At 42.9% G+C, this 27062-nt stretch overlaps 1 protein-coding gene and 1 pseudogene across 2 annotated transcripts in view; one reads left to right on the top strand and one right to left on the bottom strand.

The window, feature by feature from the left end:
• Positions 1–27062, top strand: part of LYRM4 (LYR motif containing 4) — a 166917-nt gene that overhangs the window by 42536 nt on the left and 97319 nt on the right. Inside the window, exons 2-3 of one of the 2 annotated variants that reach the window (XM_032341016.1) lie at positions 3131–3251; positions 17061–17175. In XM_032341016.1, the coding sequence (XP_032196907.1) occupies positions 3131–3251; positions 17061–17126 (187 nt within the window). In that variant the 3' untranslated portion in view covers positions 17127–17175. The remainder of the gene's footprint in view (positions 1–3130; positions 3252–17060; positions 17176–27062) is intronic. The other variant, XM_032341015.1, reaches the window with a different exon arrangement.
• On the bottom strand, positions 9845–11894 carry LOC116589098 (annotated as a pseudogene).

The following is a 27062-nucleotide window of genomic DNA, read 5'->3' as shown; positions in this document are numbered from 1 at the left end:
CGAGCCCCGCGACAGGCTGTGTGCTGGGCTTGGAGCATGCTTAAGATTCTCTTGCCCTCTCCCTCTGCCCCTCCTCCCCCCAAATTTAAAAATCTATTTAAGAAAAAAAATTATTCATACAACTGAAAAATTGTCCTTGCAGTAGTAATTACTTGTATGATTCTCAGCCAGTGCAGTGACCTCCTTGGGCGAAGAAAAACTCTATGTTTTAGACGATGGAGGAGGAGGAACAAGAAAAGAAGAGAGAGCCATCATCACATCATTCATGTTAGAGGTGCAGTAATCAAAAGACAACTTTTGATTACTTTAGACACATTTAATTCAAATACCTAGAACTTTGCTCCTCTAGGTGTGGACTTTGGAGATCTGGGGAGGCAACAAGAATACACAACCGTCTGTAAAAGGCTGGACCTTGAGCTCAGCGGATAGAAGTCATTGAGGGTCGTAAGTTATCTTCTGATTTCCTTCAACGTTAGAGGAACTTCAGACTTCATGTTCCAAGCCGTACTCCCTTTTTTGCTAGCTATTCTGGGCTGGTCACTGGCTTCTAGAAAAATGAATTTAGTAACGAATTCTGTTGACCATTTCATTTTTCCAAAAAGCCCGTGCAGCATCCTGAGTGAAGAACTAAAACAACGGATGACTCCTGGGGTAAATTCCTGTTCCAAAACCAGTCCTACATGTGAACAAAATGTTAGAATTAAATTGTGGTGTCTGCTCTGCTCCCATCACCACTGACAAAGAAACTCTTTTGAGGAATGGGTGGGTGTGAGGAAGGACAGTGATACTGTATTATGTTAATAACCATCATGCTGTGCAAGAAAGTATCCTAGAAATTACTTTCAGCTTTCCTGGCTAAAATCTTGTTAGATTGACAGCTATCCAGGAGAATATCTGATAAAGTCTACTAGTAAAAATCCTTGCCAAGTCCTCATAATGAAAGAGCCCCTGTTACATAGTGTCTACTAGTTTAGGGATTCCATTTCCAGTCATGGTTGCCCCAAGGTTGATCCTGAGTACCCAGGACCATCTCTGCAAATACTCCCATTGGCTCACCGAGGCTTCAGATGAGCAACTGTCCAGGGGCTTATGTCCTAAAAATATCTACCTTTCTCTGTCACAATTCTTAATGGCACAAGATTTCATTTTACTTTTGCTTTTAAACACAAGGAGACCTGCCATTTGGGTTTTTAATTTAAAATTTCTTTTTGGGATGCCTGGGTGGCTCAGTTGGTTAAGCAGCTGCCTTCAGCTCAGGTCATGATCCCCGCGTCCTGGGATCGAATCCTACATCGGGCTCCTTGCTCGGCGGGGAGCCTGCTTCTCCCTCTGCCTCTGCCCGCCATTCTGTCTGCCTGTGCTCGCTCTCTCTCCCTCTTTCTCTCTCTCTGATAAATAAATAAAAAAAAAATCTTAAAAAAAATAAAATAAAATAAAATAAAATTTCTTTTTACTTTAGGGAAGTTGATCTAAAATGAAAGTAGTCTCCTCTAAAACAAGTTTTCCCAGTAAATTATATCCATCTCCCCAAACACGTTCCCAACTCCCAAAGAAGGTATATTCCCCTTTCTCATCTCTTTGCCTCTGTATGTAAATGCTATTAACAGTTTCCCAGGGATTCTTTAACTGATGTTTAAAGTTAAAAGCAGATCCATCTGAGACATAAAAGGACTGGAGAAAATGGTGTTTGCTGTGACTGACTTGGATTCTTCCTTCTCTTGTCTTCAGTCTTGCGTACATGTGGAGGGCATGGGGCAAAGCCATGACTATGTAGGGGGCACATCAGGTTAAGGACTCTTGATTATCCAGACCATTCTGCCATCTGTCCACACACCATAGTATGACCCTGAGGATGAAGGATGAAGTTGACTTTGTGTAGTGAGGAGAAAGGAGTACTAATTCATTAAGTTATTAGGAAGAGCTTTCATTGGTTGAGTTATGTGATAAAGCTGACTGCTCAGGGCGCCTGGATGGCTTAGTCGGTTAAGCGACTGCCTTCAGCTTAGGTCACGATCCCAGGGTCCTGGGATCAAGCCCCACATCAGGCGCTCCACTCAGCAGCGAGTCTGCTTCTCCTTCTCTGTGATCTCCCTCACTTTCATTCTCTCTCAAATAAATAAATAAAATCTTAAAAAAAAAAAAAAAAAAAAAAAGCTGAATCCTCCCAGTAACCCTCAGAGGTAGGTAGTATTATACCCATTTGACAGATGAGGAAACGTGGCTTTATGTTAAGAATCTTGCCCAAGTTCACACAAACAGTGGGAGCCTGGAGCAAAGCCAAGCTTGTCTGATTTGAAGGCCGTCCTCTTGAACTGTTGTCCTTTGCTGCATGCAATTTATTTGATGGGGAGGGGTATTGGTATGTGCTTGTATGTGCATTTGTATGCACTATAGAGATGGAGAAAAGCAGGGGTGCCTGGGGCCTCAGTTGGTTAAGCATCCGACTTTTGGTTTCAGCACGGGGCATGATCTCATGGGTTGTGGGATTGAGTCCCATGTCCGGCTCCCCACTCTGTGAGTCTGCTTGAAGAGTCTCTCCTGTTGACCCTCCCCCTACCTGTGCTCTCGCTCTCTCACTTTCTTTCTCTCTCTCATAAATAAATCTAAAAAAAAAGATGGAGGAAAGCATTTTGCTATGAACTTTACTCTCGACTGTAGTAGGACCCTTATGTGTTATATTCTAAAAGAGGAATAAACAGCTAAAAGATGGGAGAAGATTGGGGAGCTGACCCGAGTCAGGCATAGATCACCATCTTGGTGCATGAGTACGTGGCACGTCGTTTCACCTTTTTTAATTCTTGCTTTGTTCCTGTACATTAAAGGTTCAATTAGCCACATTAATGGAGAGAACTCAGGCGTGAATAACTGAAGAACCAAGAGTCTGAGGAACAATTCAGTAACAGTTTGCCTTGTATATGTGAATTGTTTGTGCTGGATTTATTCCCCTAATCTGTTTGCTTAGTCATCCCAGAATAGTAATAAATGGGCCTGTCCCAAGAGCCAAGATCTAAGTGGATTATCCACAGGGGAATACAGACAGTTAATTTGTAAGGAAAGGTTTTTTATTTCATTTAAAAGCATAGCTTCAGACTGCTGACACTTTTTCTTTTTTTCTCTTGAATTCATTTAGAACTTATGCTGTCAGGAGGATAAGAGATGCCTTCAGAGAAAATAAGAATGTAAAGGATCCTGTAGAAATTCAAGCCCTAGTGAATAAAGCCAAAAGAGACCTTGGAATAATTCGTCGACAGGTAAGATGGTTCGATGATGTACTGTCTTTCATTAAGAGCTGTAAACTTTGACATATCCCCCTTAATTGGCCATCACTGCTTTTGGTATTTATGATTTATACCATGGGGTCATGAAACTGTTCCTCTTACTCATATAGACACAGAAAGATGACCTACCATATTACGGAACTCAAGGAGAACATAAAGGAAAATATCAGCTTTCCAGAATCTCAGGAATGCATCCTTCCTGGGGGCTGCATTCTCATTGTTCACTAAAGGCTGACCTTTAAATATGACACTTTTTAAAAAATGCCCCTTTGTATGATATATTTACACATTTATCCATTGACATATGTCAGAGAACATAAATATGTTCTACTTTTCCTAGTATTTTTAAAATCGTAATTCAAGGTGTTGTTGCCCTTTCCTTGGAGACACCATTGTTGGTGAGGAACCTGAATTTTGTTGCTACTTGGAAGATGTATCTGCAGGTGCAAATGGGGTAGAGCACAGCTGTTTAGCTACTGACCCCGTAATAGACCCTGGAAGGTGTTTTTGTCTCGTCTTGTAGAAGTGCCAGGGATCACCTTGATTTCTGCTTGCTTTGCTCTTCCTCCGGAAGTGGACCAGAACATCTGCAGCAGCATGGTCTCCTGGGTAGTGTGATATGTCCCTCTTTCTGCAAAATTAGAGAGTCAGAGGCCGAGTAGTCTGCTTTTAGTTGGTTTTCTCGTCCTCTAAAAAAAAATCATCCTTTTCACTATTTTTCTTTGATTTAGCAACAGTCATACCATAAGCTCTATTTCTGTTTCTTATCTCTCTTACTTGCCGTAAAGTTGTTTATAAAGTATGGAAGGGAAATCCCTTACCATTTCCTTCAGTTCCGCCTCGAGTTTTGTTTAGGATCATCAGGAGATACCAGCTCGGCTGACAGCAAATCATGTCATACTATGTGACATATATATGTGTAGATATACATACATATACATCCCTAACCCTTCCTCATGCTTAACTCTGGGTAATTCCAAAAAAGAAGCAATATTAACTACCGTAGTTTTCTCTTTATGTCAAATTCAAAAGTCTTGCAAGGTAATGAAACAAACAATCCCTTCTAAAATGACTTTTCAGATTCTGATAACCGTCCTTGAGTTCTCCAGTTTTCTAGCCACAGAATAACTGCCACATTCAGACAAACCTAGGAATTATCTTCAGTGAAGGCCATGGAAGGATAATAGGATAGTCAGAAAAAGAAACTGATCAGTGTATTTGCATATACTTTGATACTGGCAGGTAAATGAGTTTTCATTTTGAAAACTGCAGGATGATGGCATTTTGCAGGCATCACTGGTTGAATTTTATGGGATGCTTTAGCACTGGAACTTGGAAAAAACAAGCAGCCTGAGTCCTCATTTCACATAAACTCAGATTCAGTTCTTTGGCACTTTCTGATGTAGACACTGGCAAGCATCTCCCAAACAGACTGGCATTATCCTTTAGCATAGAGTTGCAGAGTAGAAACTGCTAAGAAAAGGAGCCTGTAAGTACTTTGTGCCGCCATTTCTTCTGTTATGTAATTATCTTGTCCCCTCCTGGTTTGAAATGCTAAAACCGCCCTCTCAAGAACACAAAGATTCTCAACTGTCAGACATCCCCAGTGAACCCACATTTAAAACCAGCTCAAAATGCTGCAACTTCTGGACCTGTGGGAGCCAGGGTGCCCTCCTCAGGACAGCCTGGCAAAGGCACCTTCCTTGCCAGTTGGGGACAGGTTGCCTACTTTCGGGCCCAGGGCGCTTTGCCAGGAGAGCAGCAGATGATTATTTGGGCCCTGAAAACTCTGCTCAGAAAGGTTTTGACAAGTGAAAGCATTCCTATTGCATTAGAGAATTTGTTAGCCAATTACAGGTCAATTACAGGTCAAGAACGGTCAAGCTTCACCAGGGAAGCTCTCATAGCCACCGCCTTCTTTTTTTTTTAATTTGTGGTACTTATTATTATTATTATTATTATATTATTATTTAAAGATTTTATTTATTTATTTATTTGATAGAGACAGAGAAACATCAGGAGAGGGAAAATAAGCAGGGGGATTGGGAGAGGGAGAAGCAGGTTTCCGCTGAGCAGGGAGACCTATGCGGGGCTCAATCCCAGGACCCTGGGATCATGACCTGAACTGAAGGCAGATGCTTAACAACTAGCCACCCAGGCGCCCCCCTCATAGCCTTCTGACGTGCCTCCCTGATTTCCCATGCCTGCATGATCTATTCTCCACATACTACCAGAGTGTTATTTTTTTAAAAGGGAAATTAGAGCAGATTATACCCCTGCTCAGAATCCTCCAGAGCCTTCATAGCATGATGGCAATAAAATCTGAAATCCTTAAGAAGCTCTCAAAGACTCTCCATTGCTCGTCTCCCTCACACTTTGGGATGCCTTCCTGATGTCTCTGAAACACCCCCAGCTTGTTTCCATCGTGGAGGCTTGGTCCCCTCTGCTTGGAGTACTCTCTCCCCAGGCCTGTTGCTTGATTCCCTGTTTCCCTCAGACTTTTATTCTGATTTCACCTTCTGGCAGAGGGCTGTCCTGACCACGCTGTCTAAAAATTGCCTTCCTTTTGTCACTCTGTCCCACAGCCTGCTTTGATTTTCTTTACAGCATTTATCAGTCCTGAAAATAACATCACTTATTGCCTTGTCTGTTCTCTCTTCCTCCGTGAGGATAGGGATCTCCCCTGTCATGGTCACCAGTACCTGACTGGCCAAAGCATGGGCTCTGGGGTCAGCCTGCCTGTGTTCACATCCTGACTCGGGCTTCTGACTTGGAACTGGAGGCAGATATTTAACCTCTCGGTGCCTGATATAAAATGCAGATGAGACTAGGCCCAACCTCATGGGTTATGATGAGCAGCAAGTAAGTTAACACATGTGAAGCCCTAGAAGGATGCTGGCACATAGTAAATACTTGCTGTTACTGTCATCAGGAGTATCTAGAGACGCCCCCCCTATGGTGGACTCTCCATAATCCTCTGTGGGCCAAAGGAGTGTGTGAAGATATATTTGGCCCCTGAGATCATACATCTCAGGCAGGGGGTCTGAGCCACCAACTCATGGTATCTTGCTGGCTGCCCATTGTTATGCCCCAATAATGGGTCCGTGATTAAAGGAGCTAGACTGATATAAAGCGAAGGTCAAGCAAAGCTTTATTTCTCACCAAGCATCAAGAATCAGACCGAACGTTCGGGGACGCACCTATTACAAGAGAGGTGACCTTCTCTGCTTCGCAGACTAGCTTTTAAGGGCGAAGGCCATGTGGTCGGGCCTGGCCACACACAGGTGACCAATGAGATTGTAACACACACAGGAAACTCCACAGTGATGCTAGGTGACAAACTGAATTACAATTTACCCTAGTAGACATTTGAACCAGACTATTACACTTGATTAGGATTGGGGCCAAAAAGGCTCCCAAAGGCGGGGTGGAGCCCTACTCCTTGGTAGCTAGGGAGACAGTATGCAACCCTCCCCACTGACCTGATATCTCCACCCGGCCTGACCCACCCTTGTATCTGAGCTTTGTTACCTGGAGCTGGCTTCCCGGACTTGTTTTTAAGTAAATCCCCTGGGGGAAGGGGAGCAGGGACAGTTTAACTTTAATGAAAGCCTCTTGTTAAATAGGTCCTTACACCCAGAACCTCTCCTCAAAGAGAATGAATCATGAGGAGAAAGTGGAAACCTGAGGGGGCCCGCCCTAATCTAATGAGACATAACCGGCATGAGCTGTAATACCCTTCCTATCAGATCCCTCTTTCTCTTGGATACTTGGACGCAAAGACCATCCACTCAGATGCACATCAATCTCAGCATCACTTTTCTGTGGATGACAAAGCCCCTAGACATATTTGCAGCTGTTGGGTATGCAGGTCTGTAAAGGGAGTGCTCAAAGTGTAACCCTCACCCGACTTGTCCTCTTCCGACTCTGTTTACCTCTTCCCCGCTGTCTAGGCTGTCTTGAAAGTGGATCTGGCTTTCTATGGACATGTCTTCAGTCCCTTCCATCAGCTGTGCTGCTAATAATACAACTGCACGCGGTTAAGAATGTGAGTTTTTTAAAGAAGTCTCTTAGCAAAGATATTCTTCTGGTTTTTCGAGGTAGAGAAACCAAGGTGTAAGCTGGATCCTTGTCCATGGCCACATGGCCAGACTGGAGCTTAGAGCAAACTCAGAAGTTCAAGGACATGCACTCCTGAGTCAGTAGAAATGGAAGGATAAAGATATTCTTAAGTCATTCCCCAGTTTTGTACCCAAGATAGGTCAGGACCACATCAACCCAGCGCAGCCTCTCCTCAGAGGCCCTTCTTCCTTTGTGTCCTCACTACTGCGCTGAGAGATTTCAGCTTCACTGTGGCAACCAAGGGTTGTCAGGGTTCAGCCAGAACCCAGGGTTCTGCTTGGTTCACACCCTCCTAAGGATTACTCTGATTTCAAGAAGTAGCATGGCAGATCATTTTTACTCCATTATGAGCAAGTCAGACTCCTTTTGCTCACTCTCTATCGTTATGGCCCATTCAGTAGAAGCCTGGCATACACTTGTTCTTTCTTTGACATTCTTAGACCAACTCTTCGCTGAAATTATAATCCAGTCTGTCAGTCTCTAACTTCTTCCCAAGGACAAACATCCTCTCATATCCTATAACCAGCAGAGGCATCATTCCCCCTTTCTTTAAATTCCTATTATGTCCGTATAAAATGGTTCTGTAAAGATAGTTTGACCCTGGGCACCTGTGTGGCTCAGTGGGTTAAGTTACTGCTTTCGGCTCAGTCATGATCCCAGGGTCCTGGGATCCAGCCCTGCACTGGGCTCCCTGCTCAGCGGGGAATCTGCTTCTCCCTCTTTCTCTGCCTCTCCACCAGCTTGTGCTGTCTCTGTCTCTCAAATAAATAAATAAAATCTTTTTTTAAAAAAGTTGGAGAGGCCTTTTGTGTATGTGCCAGATGGTGCCAGAAAGGGTGCACGGAAGTTGGGTTGTGTATAGGGTTGGGCTAACAGCTCTCACACAATCTGGGCAGCAAAGAAGTACCTAAGTACTTTCTACCTCAGACAGTAAACAAGGCCCCTTGGGTCTTTCATATCAGAAAGAAAAGCAAGAAGGTCAAGCATGCTTTCATCTTGGTTCTTTCTTCCATTTTGCTGTTCTAAAGGTATTCCTTTTGATTTCTATTTATAGGCATGAATTAGAATAGCTCTCAGTGATCACCCCTCATTAGAGTTTGTGATGCCACTATAGATTTTAAACAACCAGAGCCTACCTTATTTGGTGTCACTACTTCTATGTTCTGTACTCATGCAACTCAAGGTGACCTCTAAAGACCATTGCCATCACCCGCGGGCCTTCTCTCCCTGTGTAGGTCACAGAGATTTTGTATTCTTCAAAGCAGAAGTATTTTCCAAGCGTTTTGATGTAGAGTGGTCACCTTTGTTAGCTGCCTAGCTAACCAGCCACATGTCTGTGAGAAAAGATATAGAAGAAGCAGAGGAGAGTGGGAAGCTCCGGCTACAGTGGGCGTGCCTTGCCAGACCCGTCTTTCTGTACTTTGACAGAATTTCCCTGAGTATGCCAATTAAGATTGTGATTTTAGGAATTCTCAGCTACAGCCGAAATGTGTAGCACCTTTATCTAGAAACCCGGTGAAAACACGTATCTCTGCAGAGTTTGGGATTTATTTCCAGCCGTGTGATGCTCTCTGTGTTCATCAGAGTGCGTCCAGTGAAGGCTGTGCTACCATCCTGGGTTCTCGGAAAGAAGCACTCCGGGTAACAGAAGGGATGTGTGTGTGTGTGTGTGTGTGTACACACAAGTGCATGTGCGTGTGTTATAGACCCTTTCCTTACACAGTTAACTGAGTAAAACCAATATCTCTAGGAGAGGAACAACTATTCCCTGTTGAAAGTTTCCCAACCGGGGCGCCTGGGTGGCTCAGTGGGTTAAAGGCTCTGCCTTTGGCTCCAGTCATCCCAGGGTCCTGGGATCGAGCCCCAAATCGGGCTCTCTGCTCAGTGGGGAGCCTATTTCCTTCTCTCTTTCTTTCTGTCTGCCTCTCTTCCTACTTGTGATCTCTGTCTGTAAAATAAATAAAATCTTTAAAAAATATATATATTTAAAAAAAAAAAGAAAAAGAAAGAAAGGTTCCCAACCACCAGCTTAAGTAGGCTAGCAGATTTAGCACTAAATTTCTACCCAAATACTGTTTGTTCCCCTCTCCCCCAAGGACGGGTTGTACATGTACTAAAGTAAGGAAGGCATCCCACAAAAGGAGGTTCATGTGCAACTTCAGTATTTGGGTGACGACACCTGATGCTGTAGTATGGGATTGTACATGCTGGGTAACAGCAAGGTTTTGGAGCTTTTCAGTGATAACAGTTTTATACCACACAGGTTGTTCTTAAAGCCAGTGCAGGGTGTTTTGGGTGTGTTTTGTCTTGTTGTTTTGTTCTGTTTCGGTTTTTTTGGTTTTTTGGCTGGGGTGTGGAGGGAGATAGGGGTTTTCCGTTTTGTTTTGAGCAAACAACTTCTTTGCATATATTTCCCCAAATCACATTAAACAAAAGTTGCTGTCATTTTAGAATCAATGATTACCTCTTTCTTTAATTAGAAAAAAAGTTTTACCTGAATATTTATGTAACTTTATTGCTGTTTATTATACAAAAAAGTTTCAAACTGATTTGTATAACATAGGAGATTGAAATCCATCTCTCAAAAAGATACAGTTATGGCTGAATGTATTTGGTGTTCAGAGTACAGCACGAATAAGAAAATTCCTTGCCTGTCATTTGGTTCTTGGTGCGGTCATCTGTATTCATCTCCTGAAAAGCAAAAGAATCCATTTGGTGTTTCAGTAAATATCAAAGTAGTTGTTTAAAAAAAAAAAAAATCTTCCACAGAGAGAGACCCAAGAAAGAGCAGCTTCAATGAATGAGTCCTAGGGTCAGGTGAGTCCTCCTTTCATCTGATGAGGGTTGACATCGGGACTGATGCTTCTGCTGCTAGTGATGACCCCTGTGTCACCCTGCTGCTGGATGAACTCACGTGGAGACCGCTTTTGGGGCTGGTTGCAGTGACAGACATATTCTTGCTGTTAGGGGTAAGGTGAGACTACCCAAAACCATAAGAGGACAGTACTAGGCGTCAAGTGGGATAAGAGGAGGAAAATCCAAACCTGGCAGAGCGGATGACGAGCTTTATGTTGGCCTGTGGTGGGATGGTACTGAACGGTCTGTTAGCGAAGGTGAAGAACAGCGGGGTCGCTCACAGGCACGCTGGGCATCCATCCCAAAGATAGGGTCTTCTTCATCCTGGGAAGAGTGGTCTGGTGTTAGGTCAGTAACATCCACTTCTTTCTTGCATCATTGGCTACAGTCACTGAAGAAGGCTCATGAAGACAAACAAACATTGAAATGTTTGTTTTTGTACGTGATTGCTGGGTACTTTCATAGCTTCTTTCTTCTGTCTCATTGGACACCAAGAACCATCTTCTTAGAATGTGACCTCATACACATCAGAACAGTCATTGAGAATTTCCGTAAAAAGCCCATCTAAAATTAGACTCTTCATGGACAGCTTTTTTGTCACAGGACAGATCCAAGCGGGCTTCTCATTCATTGCAGATAAAGGGCAGCATCAAAACACTGTAGATATGTGTAAGTCTCTGCATGGCATGGGATTGCTGGCCTCATTTTCCTTAAAGGGCACCTCAAGGATACCTGAAGGAACTTTACTCTCAGAAGCTGCAGTAAGTTTTCCTTTAATTAGTTTTCTAGAATGATCAAGGTTTCCAATACCCTTCATTTCTAGTCTCTATAATGACATGGCTGATGTGAGTTTTCACACAAGATATACAGAACTGGAGTAATTCTTTCCAATTTCTATTGCCAAAGAAATGGAAATCTGATTTGGCACAGCTGAAGATAACCCAACCAAAGATGTATTTATATTCAATTCCATTTTTAGGTGGTGATGCATAGCCAGGCAAAGGAGACAGCTTCCCATTTGCTTTTATACAAAGACGGTTGGGATAGTTTTGTTCTTGAGAGCAACTTGACTCTGCCAGGCAAAGAGCCAGCTGAAGTTGGACTATATAATCCTTCCTAGCACCTGGCAGGAAAAAAAAAAAAAAAAATACCTGGATATATTTCTCTAACTTGGTAAGGTGTCAGAACAAAAATAAAAACTAATCTAGGGACGCCCGGGTGGCTCAGTCAGTTAAGTGGCTGCCTTCAGCTCAGGTAATGATCCCAGGATCCTAGGATCGAGCCCCACATTGGGCTCCGTGCTCAGCACAGAGCCTGGTTCTCCCTCTCCCTCTGCCTGCCGTTCTGCCTGCTTGTGCTCTCTCTCTCTTTTTCGCTCTCTGTCAAATAAATAAATAAAATCTTTAAAAATAAATAAATGAAAACTTCTCTTGAAATTGTTGGCTACTGCTTTCAGCTAAAATCGCGGCCTTGATGAGAACATCAGGAACATCAAAAAGGGGCGAGTTTTTAAACTGCCCATCAGGGTGGACAAGAGGAATTAGGGAAGATGACTGCTGCACCTCAAATAGAAGTATCAAGCCATTCAGAGCAGACTCCATGCAGCTGTTAAAAATAGTAGAAGGGATGCCGAGGTGACTCAGTCGGTTGGGCGTCTGCCTTTGGCTCAGCTCATGATCCCAGAGTCCCGAGATCGAGTGCCACGTGGAGTTCCTTGCTCAGTGGGGAGCCTGCCTCTCCCTCTGCCTGCCTCTCCCCCTGCTTGTATGCTCTCTCTCACTCTCTTGCTCTCTTATAAATAAATAAAATCTTAAAAAAAAAAAATACTAGGAAAGGGGTTGATGTTCCAGGAAGCCTTCCTTTTAGTTAACCTGACTGTGTGTATGTGAACATTTTCAGTGTTTCTTGGCTTACACTTAATTACTTATTTGTAGGTCACTAAAAGCAAAGTAATTGTCCAATTCATTGGCATTTTGGATGGTGATAGATGGGAGTCTCTGAAACTCTTTTTTTTTTTAACTTTTGTTTGCCGTTTTATGGTTTAGTCTTTCAGTGGCCAATCAAGAGAAATGACCACCGGTAACTTTTTTAGAGTGCTGGTTGTGAAATGAGAAGCTCGTGAACAATGTCTGTCTTCTCTCACTGTCAGTCACTGCAACATCCATCCCAGTGCCCTAAATAGTGGGTAAAACGTGAATTAAAGGGCACCTGGGTGGCTCAATTGGTTAAGCAACTGCCGGCAGCTCAGGTCATGATCCTGGAGTCCTGGGATTGAGTCCAGCATCTGGCTCCCTGCTCAGCAGGGAGTCTGCTTCTTGCTCTGACCCTCCCCCTTCTCATGCGCTCACTCTCTCTCGCTCTCTCTCTCTCTCTCTCTCTCAAATAAATAAAATCTTTAAAAAAGTATATTAAATGGGATCTTAATATTTTTAAAAAGAACTTGAATTAAAAGTCATATCTTACCCACGGTTCTCATCCTTTAAAGAAGCCTGTGAAAAGGGAAGATGGTTTTAGATCATTTGGAAGAAAAGTAATAGCACACTGTCTATCTCTCTTTGTGTATACCTTTGGCGTAAGTACCATTTTGATAGTTTAGGGGAATCTCTAAGATTTACATGACAGTTGTTTTGATGGAATAAAGAAAATTCAACTCCTACATTAGGGACATTGAAAATATATGAAAAGAGGGCCCCCTGGGTGGCTCAGTTGGTTAAGCAGCTGCCTTTGGTTCAGGCCATGATCCCAGGGTTTTGGATTCAAGTCCTAGACTGAGCTCCCTGCTCAGCGGGGAGTCTGCTTCTCCCTCTTCCTCTGCCCCTCCCCCTTCCTTGTGCTCATGCTCTCTCTCTCAAATAAATAAATAAAATCTTTAAAAAAGAGAAAGTGAGAAAGCAAAATACATGAAAAGAATTATATACACTATTCATAATAGCCAAGGGGTGGATGCAACACAGAGTCCCACCAGTGGGTCAACAGATAAACAAAATGCTGTGTATACCTACAATGGAATATTAGTCAGCTTTAAAAAAAGAAGCAGTTTCCGACACATGCTGCAGCATGGATGGACCTCCAGGACATTACACAAACGAAGGAAGCGGATGAAGGAAGTGGGTCACGGAAGGACAGATTGTAGGTGGTGGTTGCCAGGCGCTGGAGGAAGCCGGGTCCTGGAGTTTCTGTTAACTGGGTATAGAGTTGCAGCTTTGCAGGTTGAAAGAATTCTGAAGACTTTTTTCACAACAGTGTGAATGTATTTAGCAGTATTGAACTGTATACTTAAAAATGGTTAAAATGGTTAATTTTAAGGGACTTTTCTCCACAATAAAAAATATCTGCCCCTCTCCCACACACACAAAAAAAGAATTATAGCTGGTCATCAATTTTTTCCTTAATCAGGAAAAATAAAGTGCTTTAGACATTGGTATTTAAACGTGGGGAACTTAAATCATTTGAAACTTGAACAAGTGGATTTGTATCTGTGAACCTTCAGTTTCCTATCTGTAAAATCAAAGGATTATATGATGATTTCTAAGGCTTCTTCCAGTTCTAAAATCCCATGATTTAACATTTCACATAAATATCTGCCCCCTTCTTTTTTTGCAGAAACCTACCTAATACATTTTTTTTTTTTAAATAAACTACTCTATGCTCAGCTTTCCTTGACCAATTTTTACTAAGATCTTAACTCAACAGAGTTTGGGCTATAGATAAGTAAAGTTGTAAGCCAGCTATGTATTTATACCATCATAAATTTCAGGACTTTCTCTTGGTCAAACCTTTCTGCTACAAGTAAAGTCAGAAAATTGAATTATTTTATTAATGTTTCTAGAACCTCTGCTATTAGCCTTCCTTTCTGATAGAAGATGTGTTACTAGTACTACAGCACATCTCTGAGGACAGCATTTTCTTTCAAAGAAAATTAAGTAGCAATTCAAGAGCAATAATACGTTAACTTGATAGGCAAGAAAAAGATTAAGGTGGTTTCCTCGAGCCCCACCTTCATGTTAACGCTAGTTTCTTCTTGATTTGACTTCTCCCTGCTCCCTGGCTGGCTTCTCAGCTGCATGAAACATGATCTGTTAGATAAATCGAATGACACTATATATTCTGTAATTCCATGTGCACAGTTTCTTTCCTTAGATATTTATCAAGCACCTAGTCTATGCAATCTAATTATGAGTTGACTTTATAAGCTCTTTGGAAGCAGAGTTGGGATTGGAATCTTGAAGTCCATCGGGACCTTGTAGATGGTCTTTCTCATTTTGACTCTCAGGAGACAAACCTTTCGTCTTCATTCTAGATCACACCTATTTGTTCATTTAATAGAACAGAAATATATGGACTCTAAAAGGGTACCCCAGCAATACTTTCCCCCTGCCTATATAGATCAACTAAGATTAGATCAAAAGATCAATCTTCATATTTAAAAACTAATAAACAGTCAGAAGCAAAGGAGATTTAAGCACTCTGTCTTGGACTTCAATAAAAATCCTCAGGAAATCAACATGAATTTATATACAGTGACCAGAATTGCCCCCTGAGTGAACCCTTCATCTTTTGGATATCTGAATTCTTTCAGTATGAATGAAAGATTCCCCAAACTCCTGTCAAATGAGAAGGGTTGATTACTTTTATAGCTTGGCCAATGTATGACATTCATTTTTTTTCATCTGTTCAATATATAGTTTTTCTGCAGCTATAAAAAAAAAAAAAAAAAAAAAAAAAAAAACTTCATGAAGAATTTGAGCTAATTTCCTCCCTCCCTGCATTTTCTAGAAATTCCAGTAAATCCTCGAGTCTGGGGCAATACTGATGGCATTCCTATAGATGAAATGCCTGTCAGCAATTGTGCCTTAAATTTGCTTGACCCCTCCACGATCGACGTGTACAAAACAAGATTCCATTTTCTTTCTGCATTTTTAAGATACAGTAATAGTTCTTTTTCATACTTGCGTGTTCAGAAGAGCTCATGAGGAAGGCAACAGTAATGCTATTTATAGAAAGTTTTGCTTGGGTTTTCATTTGGGAACTCTTATTATCTTTCTCCCATGTAGCCTACTGAGCTTTTCACTCTTGAATTCCTCAAAGAACCATTTTTGTTGCTGAAGCATTTAAAGTGGACGTAGATACCATGAGCTCTGGAGCAGGAAGTACACTGATCCATAGGAAGAGTGGAAGTTGTAATCTCAGCTCTGGTAGGACCATACTGTGTGATCTTGGGGTCCTTCTTTATTTGCCTCATCGACCGCATGTGTAAAGAGATGGTTTTACTGATAAATATTGATGAAGGTGATGCCGGTCTGTGGTGGTGGTGGTGGTCTTGGTGATGATTGTGTGCTTGCTGTCAGTGTTGGCTCATTGTGTCCTCTTCCCGCACTGACACTACAAAGCAGTTTGAACAAGTTGTCTCAGTTTCTAACAGCAGCCTTGTGAGAAAATGCTGGTTTCCTCATGTGTTAGATGAGGAAATTTAGACTTTGAGTGTTGGAATAACTCCCCAAGGACACACAATTAGGGGAATGGTGGGCCCACATCTAGTCTCACCTTTCAGCCAGTTCTTAGAAGAGAGATCAAACTGTGGGTGGTCTGATCTTAACAGGGATAAATAAGACACTGGAGTTGGGAGAAGAAGGCAAGAGGTAGGCTTCCTTTTCTAATTGCTCATTTAGAATTCATGTTAGAAGGTAATAGCTTACCTTCTGTAGGCTCATGAATAGTTTATCCCTAGGAGCTGATCTCCTTTAGCATCTCTCAAAAAACTCTGTTTCTCTCTCTGCCTTCAAAAGAAGAAAAAAAAAATACAGAAACCACAGTCTGAAAAATGTTAAAGTTCAGCCACCTTATTTAAGAAGTGTTTGCTCAGAATTTCCCCATAGATCTGAAGGTTGCAGCTCCAACTGTGCTTTTCCTGACAAGCTATCACTGAAGTGCCCTTCCCTGGAAACCTTTTGATGCCTTGCTGCTTGGCTTGTCCTTTCAAGTAATCAAAGTTAATTTCAGCCATGCTTATGCAGAAGATCTTCTTCTAGGATGACAGTGGAACAATGTCACACCTTCTAGGCAGGGCAGTGGAACAGGCTCGCCCCATTTACGTTTATTTGTGTTTCTCTACCACATCCACTGGGGTGGCAGGGAGCCAGTGATCCCGCACGCCCAGGGCATGTGCGAGAAATACCTTCAGTTCCTGAGCACTTGCTATTTGCAGTTGGATTTTTTCAAACTTGATGTGTTTCACCTGTATATATATGAAGGGTAGATTCATTAGTGCTGTTGGACAGAGACCTCCTAATTATACATCTATGAGTCCAAAAACTCTTGTCGTTTTATGCAAAGACATAATAGGAGTCGTGGCCATGAGAAGGGAAGAGGGTCAGAGCCAAATACACTTCCCCTGAAATCCTAACACTTATTCAGTAGCCTCTCTGGCCTTGTTCATGTTCTTTAATTTCTCTTAAAATATCAGCATCACACCATTTTTCTACTCAAGGCCAAGGAGTACCACTCTGAAGCTAATGTTAGTTTTGTACCAGCTCTGTTTTTGAAATACCAAAGCCAAATGTTGTGTCAGAAATTTTCTCTCTTCCCCAGTCTGGTAATTAAGGTGTCATGTCATGAAATGGTCCATTATAAATAATAAGAAGGCTCTAAAAATTCTCTTAGATGTGGCACCATGATAATCTTAGTTTTATTCAATTAATGCTTGTGTACAATTAAGTCAGAATTTTAAATAGTTTCCTTTTCCTCAAGCATTTCCACTTCTTGCGGCCTAAATTCATCTCTTCTTCCCACCCATCTCAACTCCAGAATGCAGTGAAAATAGCACCAATCCAGAGGCCACATGGAATTCCCCCTGAGTCCGTCAGAAATTAGCAGTAGCACCGCCCTAAGGCCATGACCTTTTAGGCCTCATCCATGAAAAGTAAGGACTTGGGGGCACGTGTTTCCCAGATCTCCAGGGGCACAGGAATTTGTGTGTGAATTGGCATTATTGAGATCGGACTTGGGGCTTTTTTCAACAGGTCATTCCGTCTCACTGGTAGGTGAGCATGTTCCAGAACTGCCTCCACAAAGATGGACTTGCCTTTGGAGCCCAGTAAAAACCCAGGTGCTGGGGCCCAGGAGCCGGCAGCCCTGGGGTCTGCCCACAGTCACTGCCAGTGGGCAGGCAAGTCCTCTCCTGGCACCTTCCTCCTGGGGCTCGGGTGGGGGCTACTCTCTGGGGTCTCCCTCCCACCGGACACCTTCTGACTCAGAAAATAATTGCTAACGTTTGTTAGGTCCCAGAAACATACCTGGGAGTGTTGGATGTTGACCAAGGGCGAATTATGTCACTGACCTCCTCCGTTTACTGAATTGACTTTAAAAAGAAAAGCGAGCTGCCCTGTGCTCGCAGACAGCGTGTTTTGTTGGGTGTGGGGGAGTAACAGGGTTATGTAATGCTGAGTTATGTAATGTTTGTTCTTGGTTGCCGGCCCCAGCAGCGGGTCGATTCGAGAAAACCCTTTGGCTATACTTCGTAAAGGCTTTTAATACCAGTGAAGGCGGGACCGTTACCCGAATCATGGTGAGGTCAGGGGTCCTGGAACCATGCACAGAAGCTGCCCTTTCAGACAGCTGACAGATTGTAAACACCTCACTTAACTAAAGTGATTTTCCTCACTGGGCCTCAACAGGCCCTTAAGAAGGAATGGGATGGAGAAGAAGAGACCAGTAAAAAGAGCAAAACCAGATGTTCCTCTTGCTTTGAACTACGTTCTGAGCATGGCCACACTTGGTGCTTTGTTGTGTTTTTTTTCATTTATGAAATGAGAAATTTACAGACCCTTCTGGGAAATTTACAGACACCCATGTTTTTCATAATACCTAGTAGTTTTCTCACTGAAATGTGTTTTAGAACAGAGTCCATTTTTCCCGATAGGACATGGACTGCTCTTTTCTATACTGGGCAGTTTAGGGACGTTAGGAAGACAGCTTGCCCCTGTCTGTCTGTGTGCCAGGCAGAGCCCGTCCCACAGACAGTCCTGCTGGATGTCCTGCCTGCATGGCCCTGCCATTGCGTCACGACTTGGGGGAGCAGCCGAGTCTCTCCTCTGCCAGACGGCAGGCTCCTTGAGGGCTGGGCCTGCTGTGTCCATTGGACCAACACAGCACAAGACACACCATACATGCCCAGCGAACACCTTTCTGTGTTCAGCAGCTCCCCATGTGGAGGCCTTGAAAGCCCTTCCTCCTCCTTCCTTGCCTGCCAAAATCTTGTCCACTGGACCACCAAGCACTGCAGTGGTGTGTTCATAAGGCATGTCTGCCCTTAGCCTCTGACCTTCCAGAAAGGCAGGGCTGTTTTCCTTGTTCACCGTGGTACTCCCGGTGCCTTGTAGATATCATGAGCCTTTCATTACATCCTTCATAGAGTCATGATGGCTTGGTAGGGAGACGCAGAAGGCCTCAGGGCAAGAGCAGCAGACTTGGCCTTTCTGACAAGAAGTCTTCCTGGCATCTTCGTGAATACGGAGACGTAACACCCTCTAACATCAGCAAAGCCGCTCCCGTGAATAGAGTTAACCTTTAGTACTCTGCACTCAGCCCTCAAACTAAGTATCCTGCTTTGCCTGAGGTTGTGGCTACTGCTCGTACCAGAAAGGAAGCCAGAAGCTCCTTCTGGAAATTAATGTATTGGCTCTACCAGAGGAAGCTGAAAACAAAAGCCAATCTGGTGAGGTGAATTCCAACAGTAGGCGACAAGGCTGTTAAACTCGGTTCCAATTTCCCCACCCTGCTAGGAGGCATGAAGGGTACGCGTCCAGGGAATCAGGAGTGGTTTCAAATCCTGGTGGTCACTGCCTACCTTTCCGAACTTAGGAAGGTGACTTCCTGTGGAACTCCTCCTTTTCCTGGTCCCACCTTGTTGGGAGGTGAGAAGTGTGTCTGTGAAGCAAGCAGCAGAGCGCCTGGCCCGTGGTGAATGTTCGGATGAATGAAAGATGGTTGCACCCACGTCCGTGCATCAGCTTGCTTCTTTCCATACTTCTTTAAAATCTCAAGGGCTGAAATGACGGAGCTGTGTCACAGTTTGCTTCCAGATCTCTAAACGTGCAGAAAGGGAGCTGCCGCCAGTCCCTCTTTCAGGCAGCTCTGTTCTCCGCTCTTCTCCGTGGCGACACCAGAGGCTTTGCTAATCTGCAAGCTCTTGGCATATGGTACTTGTTGTAATATAGGTCTGACTCTCCGAAATGCTTTTCGGTGGTTTCAGTGAAGCTGCGAAGACTAGATTCCAAGTGACAGTTTCTGTATGAAATATTTATCACATGTGGATAAAAGCATATCCACCAAATGGAACTGGGAGGGCAAAAGGGAAATGCAGTCCCCATATTCTTATTTTCTTATTTTAGATGCTCCCGTCACATTGCGGACTACCAGGCAATGAAATGAAGGAGAGGCTATAGGAAAATAAAAAGAGCAGGTAGGGCCAGTTGGTATTTGCAAGTGGAAACTGGGGATGCCTTAATTTGAATAAATAAAGCTGTCCTTAAATTCAGAAGATGGGAAGGCAAAACCAGGAGCCCTTAACGGGCCCAGCAAGCAGAGCACACTATACAGGTAGAAAGATTTGGTTCCACCTTTGTCTTTTCATTCACGCTCATACACAGAGAACAGTTCCTGATCAACAAGGCATGTCTTCACAGAGCTTGGGGGAGATTTTCCATAGATTTCTGTAATGTTCATCTCAGGCAATCCATATTTATTCCTAAGCGCTATTGAGCGTCCGCGGGAACGAACTACCAAAGTAGGGGCAGAGAGGGCTAAGAATAAGAATGGTCGGTATTGGGGCATCTGGGTGTCTCAGAGGGTTAAGCCTCTGCCTTCGGCTCAGGTCATGATCTCAGGGTCCTGGGATCGAGCCCTGCATCAGGCTCTCTGCTCGGCAGGGAGCCTGCCTCCCTCTCTCTCTGCCTGCCTCTCTGCCTACTTGTGATCTCTCTCTCTCTGTCAAATAAATAAAATCTTAAAAAAAAAAAAAGAATGATCGGTATTTGAAGAACTTGTTTTGTGATGACAGATGAATGACAGAATTCATGTTGGAACACATACCTTCATAGAGGTGGACGAGTCATGAGAGTTGCATGTGTGGTTTCTTCATTTAATAGGGGTTTTGATCCTTGTTTCCTTGAGGGCAGGGACCGTGTCTATCCCCACACTTAACCACAGCGCCTTACACACTGATAATGCTTAGAAAATATTGCTGAATGAATTATGTGCTTTGGGGCCCCCAGATGGCTCAGTCAGGTAAGTGTCTGACTCTTGGTTTCATCTTAAGTCATGATCTCAGGGTCACTGGAAAGCTCATGGTAACTACAAGGTACCGGGAGTACCACGGTGAACAGAGGATCCCATACTTGATCCTGGGATCAAGCCGCATGTGAGACTCCACACTGGGCATGCAGCCTTCTTAAGATTCGCTCTCCCTCTTCCTTTGCCCTTCCCCTGCTTGCTCACTTGCTCTCTCTCTCTCTTTTAAATTAATTTAAATTAAATTAAATTAAATTAAAAAAAATAAGATAAAAGTTAATTCTGTGCTTTAATTCTAAAGGACTAAATTATGTATATTTGAGTGTCTTAGTAGTGGTTTGGTGTCATTCATTCTATTTCTGGAATAACCTTTATCAACAAAGTATAAAACCTTACCTGAGCTAGCAGAGTTTTAATCCATAAACCATAACCTTTTAGAACTATAACCAATTATAATAGCTCTCTCTGAGACAGATAGTGGTCCTGCCATACATACAAACTTATGACAATCTATTCATATTGTGGGCGGAGGATTGGGAGAAATAAAGAGAGTGGAGGTTACTGTAGCTGCTCTGGAGAGGCCCTATTAGAACAAGTCATTCTTGTCCAAATATCTGAATGAAAGACTGGTGAGTCGGTCTGATGCTTATTCCATTGCTTGCATCTTCCTTTGGTAGCGTCTTGGGATGGCATTAGGTTCATGTTCCTCTGTTTATATGTAAGGAAATTAGAAGCTGGGAAATCAGCCTGTCCGTGATAGGTGGGGAATCAAAGGCAAGGCCAGGGAACCAAATACTGCGTGATGAGCCAGCTTCCCCTTTGCCTCTCTGGTCAGTTCTCCAGAGCTTTCGGGAATGCACGTGTTATAAACATAAAGGTTCTCAATTCATTATGACTTATTCACCTTTACCTTTTGGGAGAACTCTTTTCATGTGAATTCAGACATGCCCAGAAATGTAGGAAGATCAAAAACCATCATGTCCTGGCCAGGATTCTTTGTTTAAACAAAACCATTATGAAAATTCAGCTTACCGGGGCACCTGGGTAGCTCAGTCAGTAAAACATCTGACTCTTGGTTTCTGCTCAGGTCAGGATCTCAGGGTCCTGGGAGTGAGCCCCATGTCCAGGTCTGTGCTCAATGGAGAGTCTGCTTGAGGATTCTACCCCTCTGCCCCTCCACCTGCTCATGCACTCTCACTTACTCTAAATAAATGAATAAATAAATCTTTAAAAGAGGAAAGAAAGAAAATTTAGATTACCAGAAAAATGTAACTAGAAGTTGACTGAACATTTATAAAAATTAATTCTGGTTATGGTTATCCAATGACTATGGAGACTACAGGGGTTACCCTTTTTATCTCTTCTTCTATGCTACGTGCTGCAGGCATGGGTCATTTCATTTACAACTACTCTGCAGCACATCCTCATTTTACAGTGAGGAAACCAAGGCACAGAGAGAGGGGTTAAGGAGAGGGAGACTCCTTAGCCGTAGTGGTTGAAGGCAGGATTTGAGCTGAGGTCTCTTATCGCCATTCCTTGTTGCCTGACAGTACGATCTTTCATTGCATTTATAGTAAAATGAATTTTATAAAAATTTGATTTAGATACACTTCTGTAGCCTTGAAACCTCCCCCTTTTTATAATGATGTAATTTTTTTTTTTTTAAGATTTTATTTATTTGGCACAGAGAGAGAGCATGGCGGGCGGAGTGGCAGGCAGAGGGAAAGGGAGAGGCAGACTCCCAGCTGAGCAGGGAGCCCCATGTGGGCCTCCATCCCGGGACCCCGGGATCATAACCTAAGCCAAACGCAGACGCTTAACTGACTAAGCTACCCAGGTGCCCCTGAAAACTCCTTTCAACTAAAAATCAGTGGGTGCTCAAAATCAAGGAATGGGGTTCTGGGGAAGGTGCCCATAACATTGTGACTCTTGAATCTCCATGCCCTGGTCCTTAGGCACACAGAGAGAATGAGGCACCGCGCCCCTAGGTCCTCAGAGCTTTTCGAGCCTCACTGCTGGCGGGATCTGAAAGACAGATTGTTCCCTTTGGAGGCAGACCCAGAGGCCTGACCCAGGGCTGAGTGCAGTGCAGAGAAGGGAATTAAATCTGACCAGTGAAATGACTCATTCAAAGAAAAGGGATAGTTTGTGTCTTGAGCAAATTAAACTTCTTCCTCCCTCCCCCCACAGTTCAGGGCCTTTTGAGGCTTTGGTATATTTCCAGGCCATGTCAGGGATGTAAAGTTTTTTGTCTCATCAAGAAGGAGGACATAGGCTTGTCCATGCACTTGGGCACACAGGAGGGACCTTTAGGCATATATTACCAAGGCTTGCCAGGTTGCCTGTAGCCCTTCCTTGATACTAAAAGGAAATGAAGACTGGCACTTTCCATTATCAAATACCCGTGTTACTTAATCACCTCAAATACTTGCAACCATACACAGATAAAGTTTTCCATTATCTAAGCACTTTCTACTGTTTGTAAAGAAAAGCTATCATCAGTCTTAAAGCAACCATACATTTCCCTGAGAAGAAGAAAGTTTTCATCTTAAGTTTAACACATTTTTTTACCTGTATGTTGCAGTACACATGGGATTTAGTTCCACTCAACTTTATATTTTGTATCTTCTATTACTGGGGGAAGCAAAGTCTACCTGATCTTTAGTGGGGTCTTCAAAGACAGGACTTCTCACTTTCTGCTCATGGTTCTCCGTCTTGATTGTACACATTAAGAACCACCTGGAGCTTTCATAAGTCCCGCGGACCAGCCCACTCCAGGCCAATGGAATTAGAGATTCTGAAGGTAGGACTCAGGCGTCAGCAGTGTTAAAATTCCCCAGGTGATTTCAACATGCAACCAAGGTCGAGAACCAGGAGTTGATACTGCGCCCCTGAACAGGTCCCCACAAACCTGTCACCCTGCACTGAGTGCCTGTACTCCAGAAGGCCAGCAAGTTGTCTTTGATTTTTGTACCTACTGATCTTTGGGTCTCTCTAAATTAACGTTTGCCCCAGGGACCATCTTCGTTCTGCTACACTTTCACAGAGATTCAGACTCTAAGTTCTCTTTTATATTGAACAATGAAACTCTCTCTTATTATAACTGGAAATCTCATATGTTTCCATAGTGTGCATACACCTGTTGGAGTTCTTTGGAATTCGGCTGATAGTGCAAGACAACATTCTTAAAAACCAAGTAGAGTGACACGGCTTAATATCAAGAGAATAGCAGAGACATCTTCTCAGGAATGCATTCTTCATCTCAGGGAGAAGTTATTTGGGGGGATATTATCTGTTTGAGGGATATTATCTAGTGCAGCTGAGGGTTTCCTGCTCCTGTAAATTGTAGCTCATCCGTCCTGTGTTTCTGCTTGTCACATAAACCCTGGCGATAAAAAGATCTCAAGAGTCCGTGTCTTCATAGCAGCCATAGTTCAAGTGTAGGTAAAATTATTCAGGAAGTTACACACCTTCTCTCCTTTCAGGGGGAATAGATGGAAAGAAAAGAAGATTAATTGAGCTCTAGACCAAGAAAGACACTTGTAAGATTTGTTCAGCCTTTCAGGATATTTGATAGGAGTGTGCTCTTTACTTTGGTCTTTTGTGAAACACCGCAGCACTCGGATGCACAAGTTGTCCTCAGCATCTCCTCTCAGATAGATCACCATGGGAACAGCAAAGAGACCAGTGGAAGCAGAACAGGGCAGCAGCTTTTGGGAGCCAGCCCAGTGACAAATGCTAATGCACCGGGCCAAATGTTCTAGCACTGGATTATCAGGGCTTAAATTGGGGTGGGTTGGCCTGCTGGTACACCAAATTTTTCTCGGGGTGTTGTCTGGAAATTTCCTAGTCTGATTTTTCTCAACTCCAGAACCAATCAAGATTCAGCCTGTTGGTAAAACTTTCTGATGAAATCTGGCAGTTCAATCTGTTCTTCCCTAGTGAAGGCCAATATTGTGTAGATTTCACTAAATCATGTGTTCCTTAAGTTGCTAGAACATTCAGTGTATGCCTTTTTTCTTTAAATAACAGCCTTGACTCTCTCTTCTCTCTTTCTCTCTCTCTAGTAAATCAGTAAATATTTTTTAAAAGAAGGAAGAGCACATAGTTGGCTCAGTCATTTAAGCATCCAGCTCTTGATTTCAGCTCAGATCATGATCTCAGGGTCATGAGGTCGAGCCCCTGGTCAGGCTCCATGATCAACAGGGAGTCCGCTTGAGATTCTCTCTCTCCCTTTGCCCATCCCCGCTCTCCCTCTGCCCCTCCCCTTGCAACACTCTTTTTCTCACCCTCTCTCCCTCTCTTCACCCTCCACCCCCTGAGCTCATGCTCCCTCTCTCAGATAAATAAATCTTTAAAAAATAAGTAACAGCTTTATTGAGACTTAATTCACATATCATAAAATTCACCCACTTAAACTATACCATGCAATGGCTTTTAGTATATTCACAGAGTCGTGTGACCATCATCACAGTCATTTTAGAACATTCAGTCATCCCAAAAAGAAATGCCATACACATCATATACACATCATCAGTGACCCCATTTCTCCCCAACCCACTCTGCCCCAGCACTTGGAAACCACCGATCTCCTTTATGTCTCTATGGATTTACCTACTGTGGACATTCATGTAAATGGAAGTTATTTTTGTGACTGGCTTCTTTAACGTAATGTTTGCAAGGTTCATCCATTCATAGTATGTGTTGATGCTTCATTCCTTTTTAATAGCATTGTATGACTTTATCACATTTTATCTATCCATTCATCAGCTGAGGAACATTTGGGCCATTTCCACTTTGTTGCTATTATCAATGATGCTTCTAAGAGTACTAGTGTACAAATTTTAGTGTAGACATATGTTATCATTTCTCTTGGGTATGTACTAGGAGCAGAATTGCTGGGTCACATGGTAGCTCTGTTTTAACTTTCTGAGGAATGCCACCAGCCTGTTTTCCAAAGTAAGTGTTCCACTGTACATTACCATCAGCAGTGTGTAAGGGTTCTAATTTTGCCACATTCTTACAAATACTTGTGGCCATCCCAGTGGCTGGGAATGGTCTAGCTTTAAATTTAACTTGGGAAGCTAATGTTGACCTAGTTGCTCTTAGAAAATTTAAGGGAAGGTTAAGATTGCTTTTAGTTTTTTCTCTGCATGAACCTCAGGCCAGTCCTTCTCTAGATCTAAACCCCACCTCTCTGTGAGAACCAGTTTAAGATGTTGTTGATTTTACAGTGTATATAGGAGTTAGGTGTGGCTTAGCTGTGTGCACTGGGCAGCCGGGGGTTGAGTCAGATGATCTGAAGCTCTGGATGAGAATGCTGTCTTCCAGTGTTCCACGAGGCCCTCCCTGAGCTTCATCGAAGAGATCAACTTCCCAGATGAGCAGGGTAATGTGCTTTTGCTTCCCCTTTCAGAATTCTTTAACATAGTGTGTATTGGTTGATGTTTTTTTTTTTTTAACTCTACCTTCTTTCGTATAAAAACTCAGCTGCTGTCTCAAAAGCATAGACCTCCTTACCCCAAAGTCAGTCAGTCTTTTTTATAACCTTATTCTTTACAGATCTGATGTCACTTACTCCTTGAAACTTCGTATCTGGTCCTTTCTCTCATGTAAACTGTTAGCCTCCGTTTAGTAGATATTTGCACTTGGGTGTTTTACCAGCACTTGAAAGCCATCGTGACCAAAACTTAATGAGTTATCTTACCTTCCCTTAAACTAATTCTCCTCTGCAAATTCCCAGTACTTCCCATTCTCTTCGTAATGCAGGCTTGAATCCTTCCTATGCATGGAGAATGGAGCCTTGATCGTTTATGTCGCCCATTTAAAATAAATCTAAGCCTCTTTTCGGGTCCTCTAAAATAGGGTACATGGGAATATTAAAATATGTTCTGAGGTACTACCGTAGTAACTACCTTTTTCTTTAGGTTCTGGCTTGGTATATGCTATTCACTTGTATAATCAGGTCTAACCAACTCAGGTACTTGGCCCAGCCTTTAGCTAAGTCAGTGTGTGTCCCGATCTTTGACTCTGCTTGAATACTTTGCTTGTCTGCCTTATCACGAATCACCAATAAGTGTTCTTTTTTTTCTGTAGAACTTTACTTGAGGTTCTGTTAGATATTCCTGTTGACTAGAGGCTCATCTGTTTAAACAATCTCACTGTTAATGTGAAAGCACCCTTTGTTTCCTGGCAGCCTAATTTCCCTGGGCATTTATAGTGGTTAGAAGTGTATTGATGGACATTACTCTCTAACTGTTTGTGTCAAAGCACTCTGGGAGGCTCATCAATCTTGTGCTTTTTTTAATTGACATCAATAATGTGTTTGCATTTATCAATATTTCCTAATTGCCAAGTTATAACAGTGGAACTTCTGCCATAAATCCTGCCAACAGATATCTTCAGACATTAAGGTTTAAGGTTCCTATCAATATTTTGATGTATTATAAATTTTTTTATGAGGATTTCTTTTTCCTATAAGGAAGGAAAAACAGTGTAGCAAGAGACAGAGAGAATTGA

The sequence above is a fragment of the Mustela erminea genome, chromosome 4 (assembly GCF_009829155.1).
Source record: "Mustela erminea isolate mMusErm1 chromosome 4, mMusErm1.Pri, whole genome shotgun sequence".
Lineage (NCBI taxonomy): Eukaryota > Metazoa > Chordata > Mammalia > Carnivora > Mustelidae > Mustela > Mustela erminea.
Note: the sequence above shows the minus strand (reverse complement) of the source record. Positions and strands in the feature narration are given on the sequence as shown.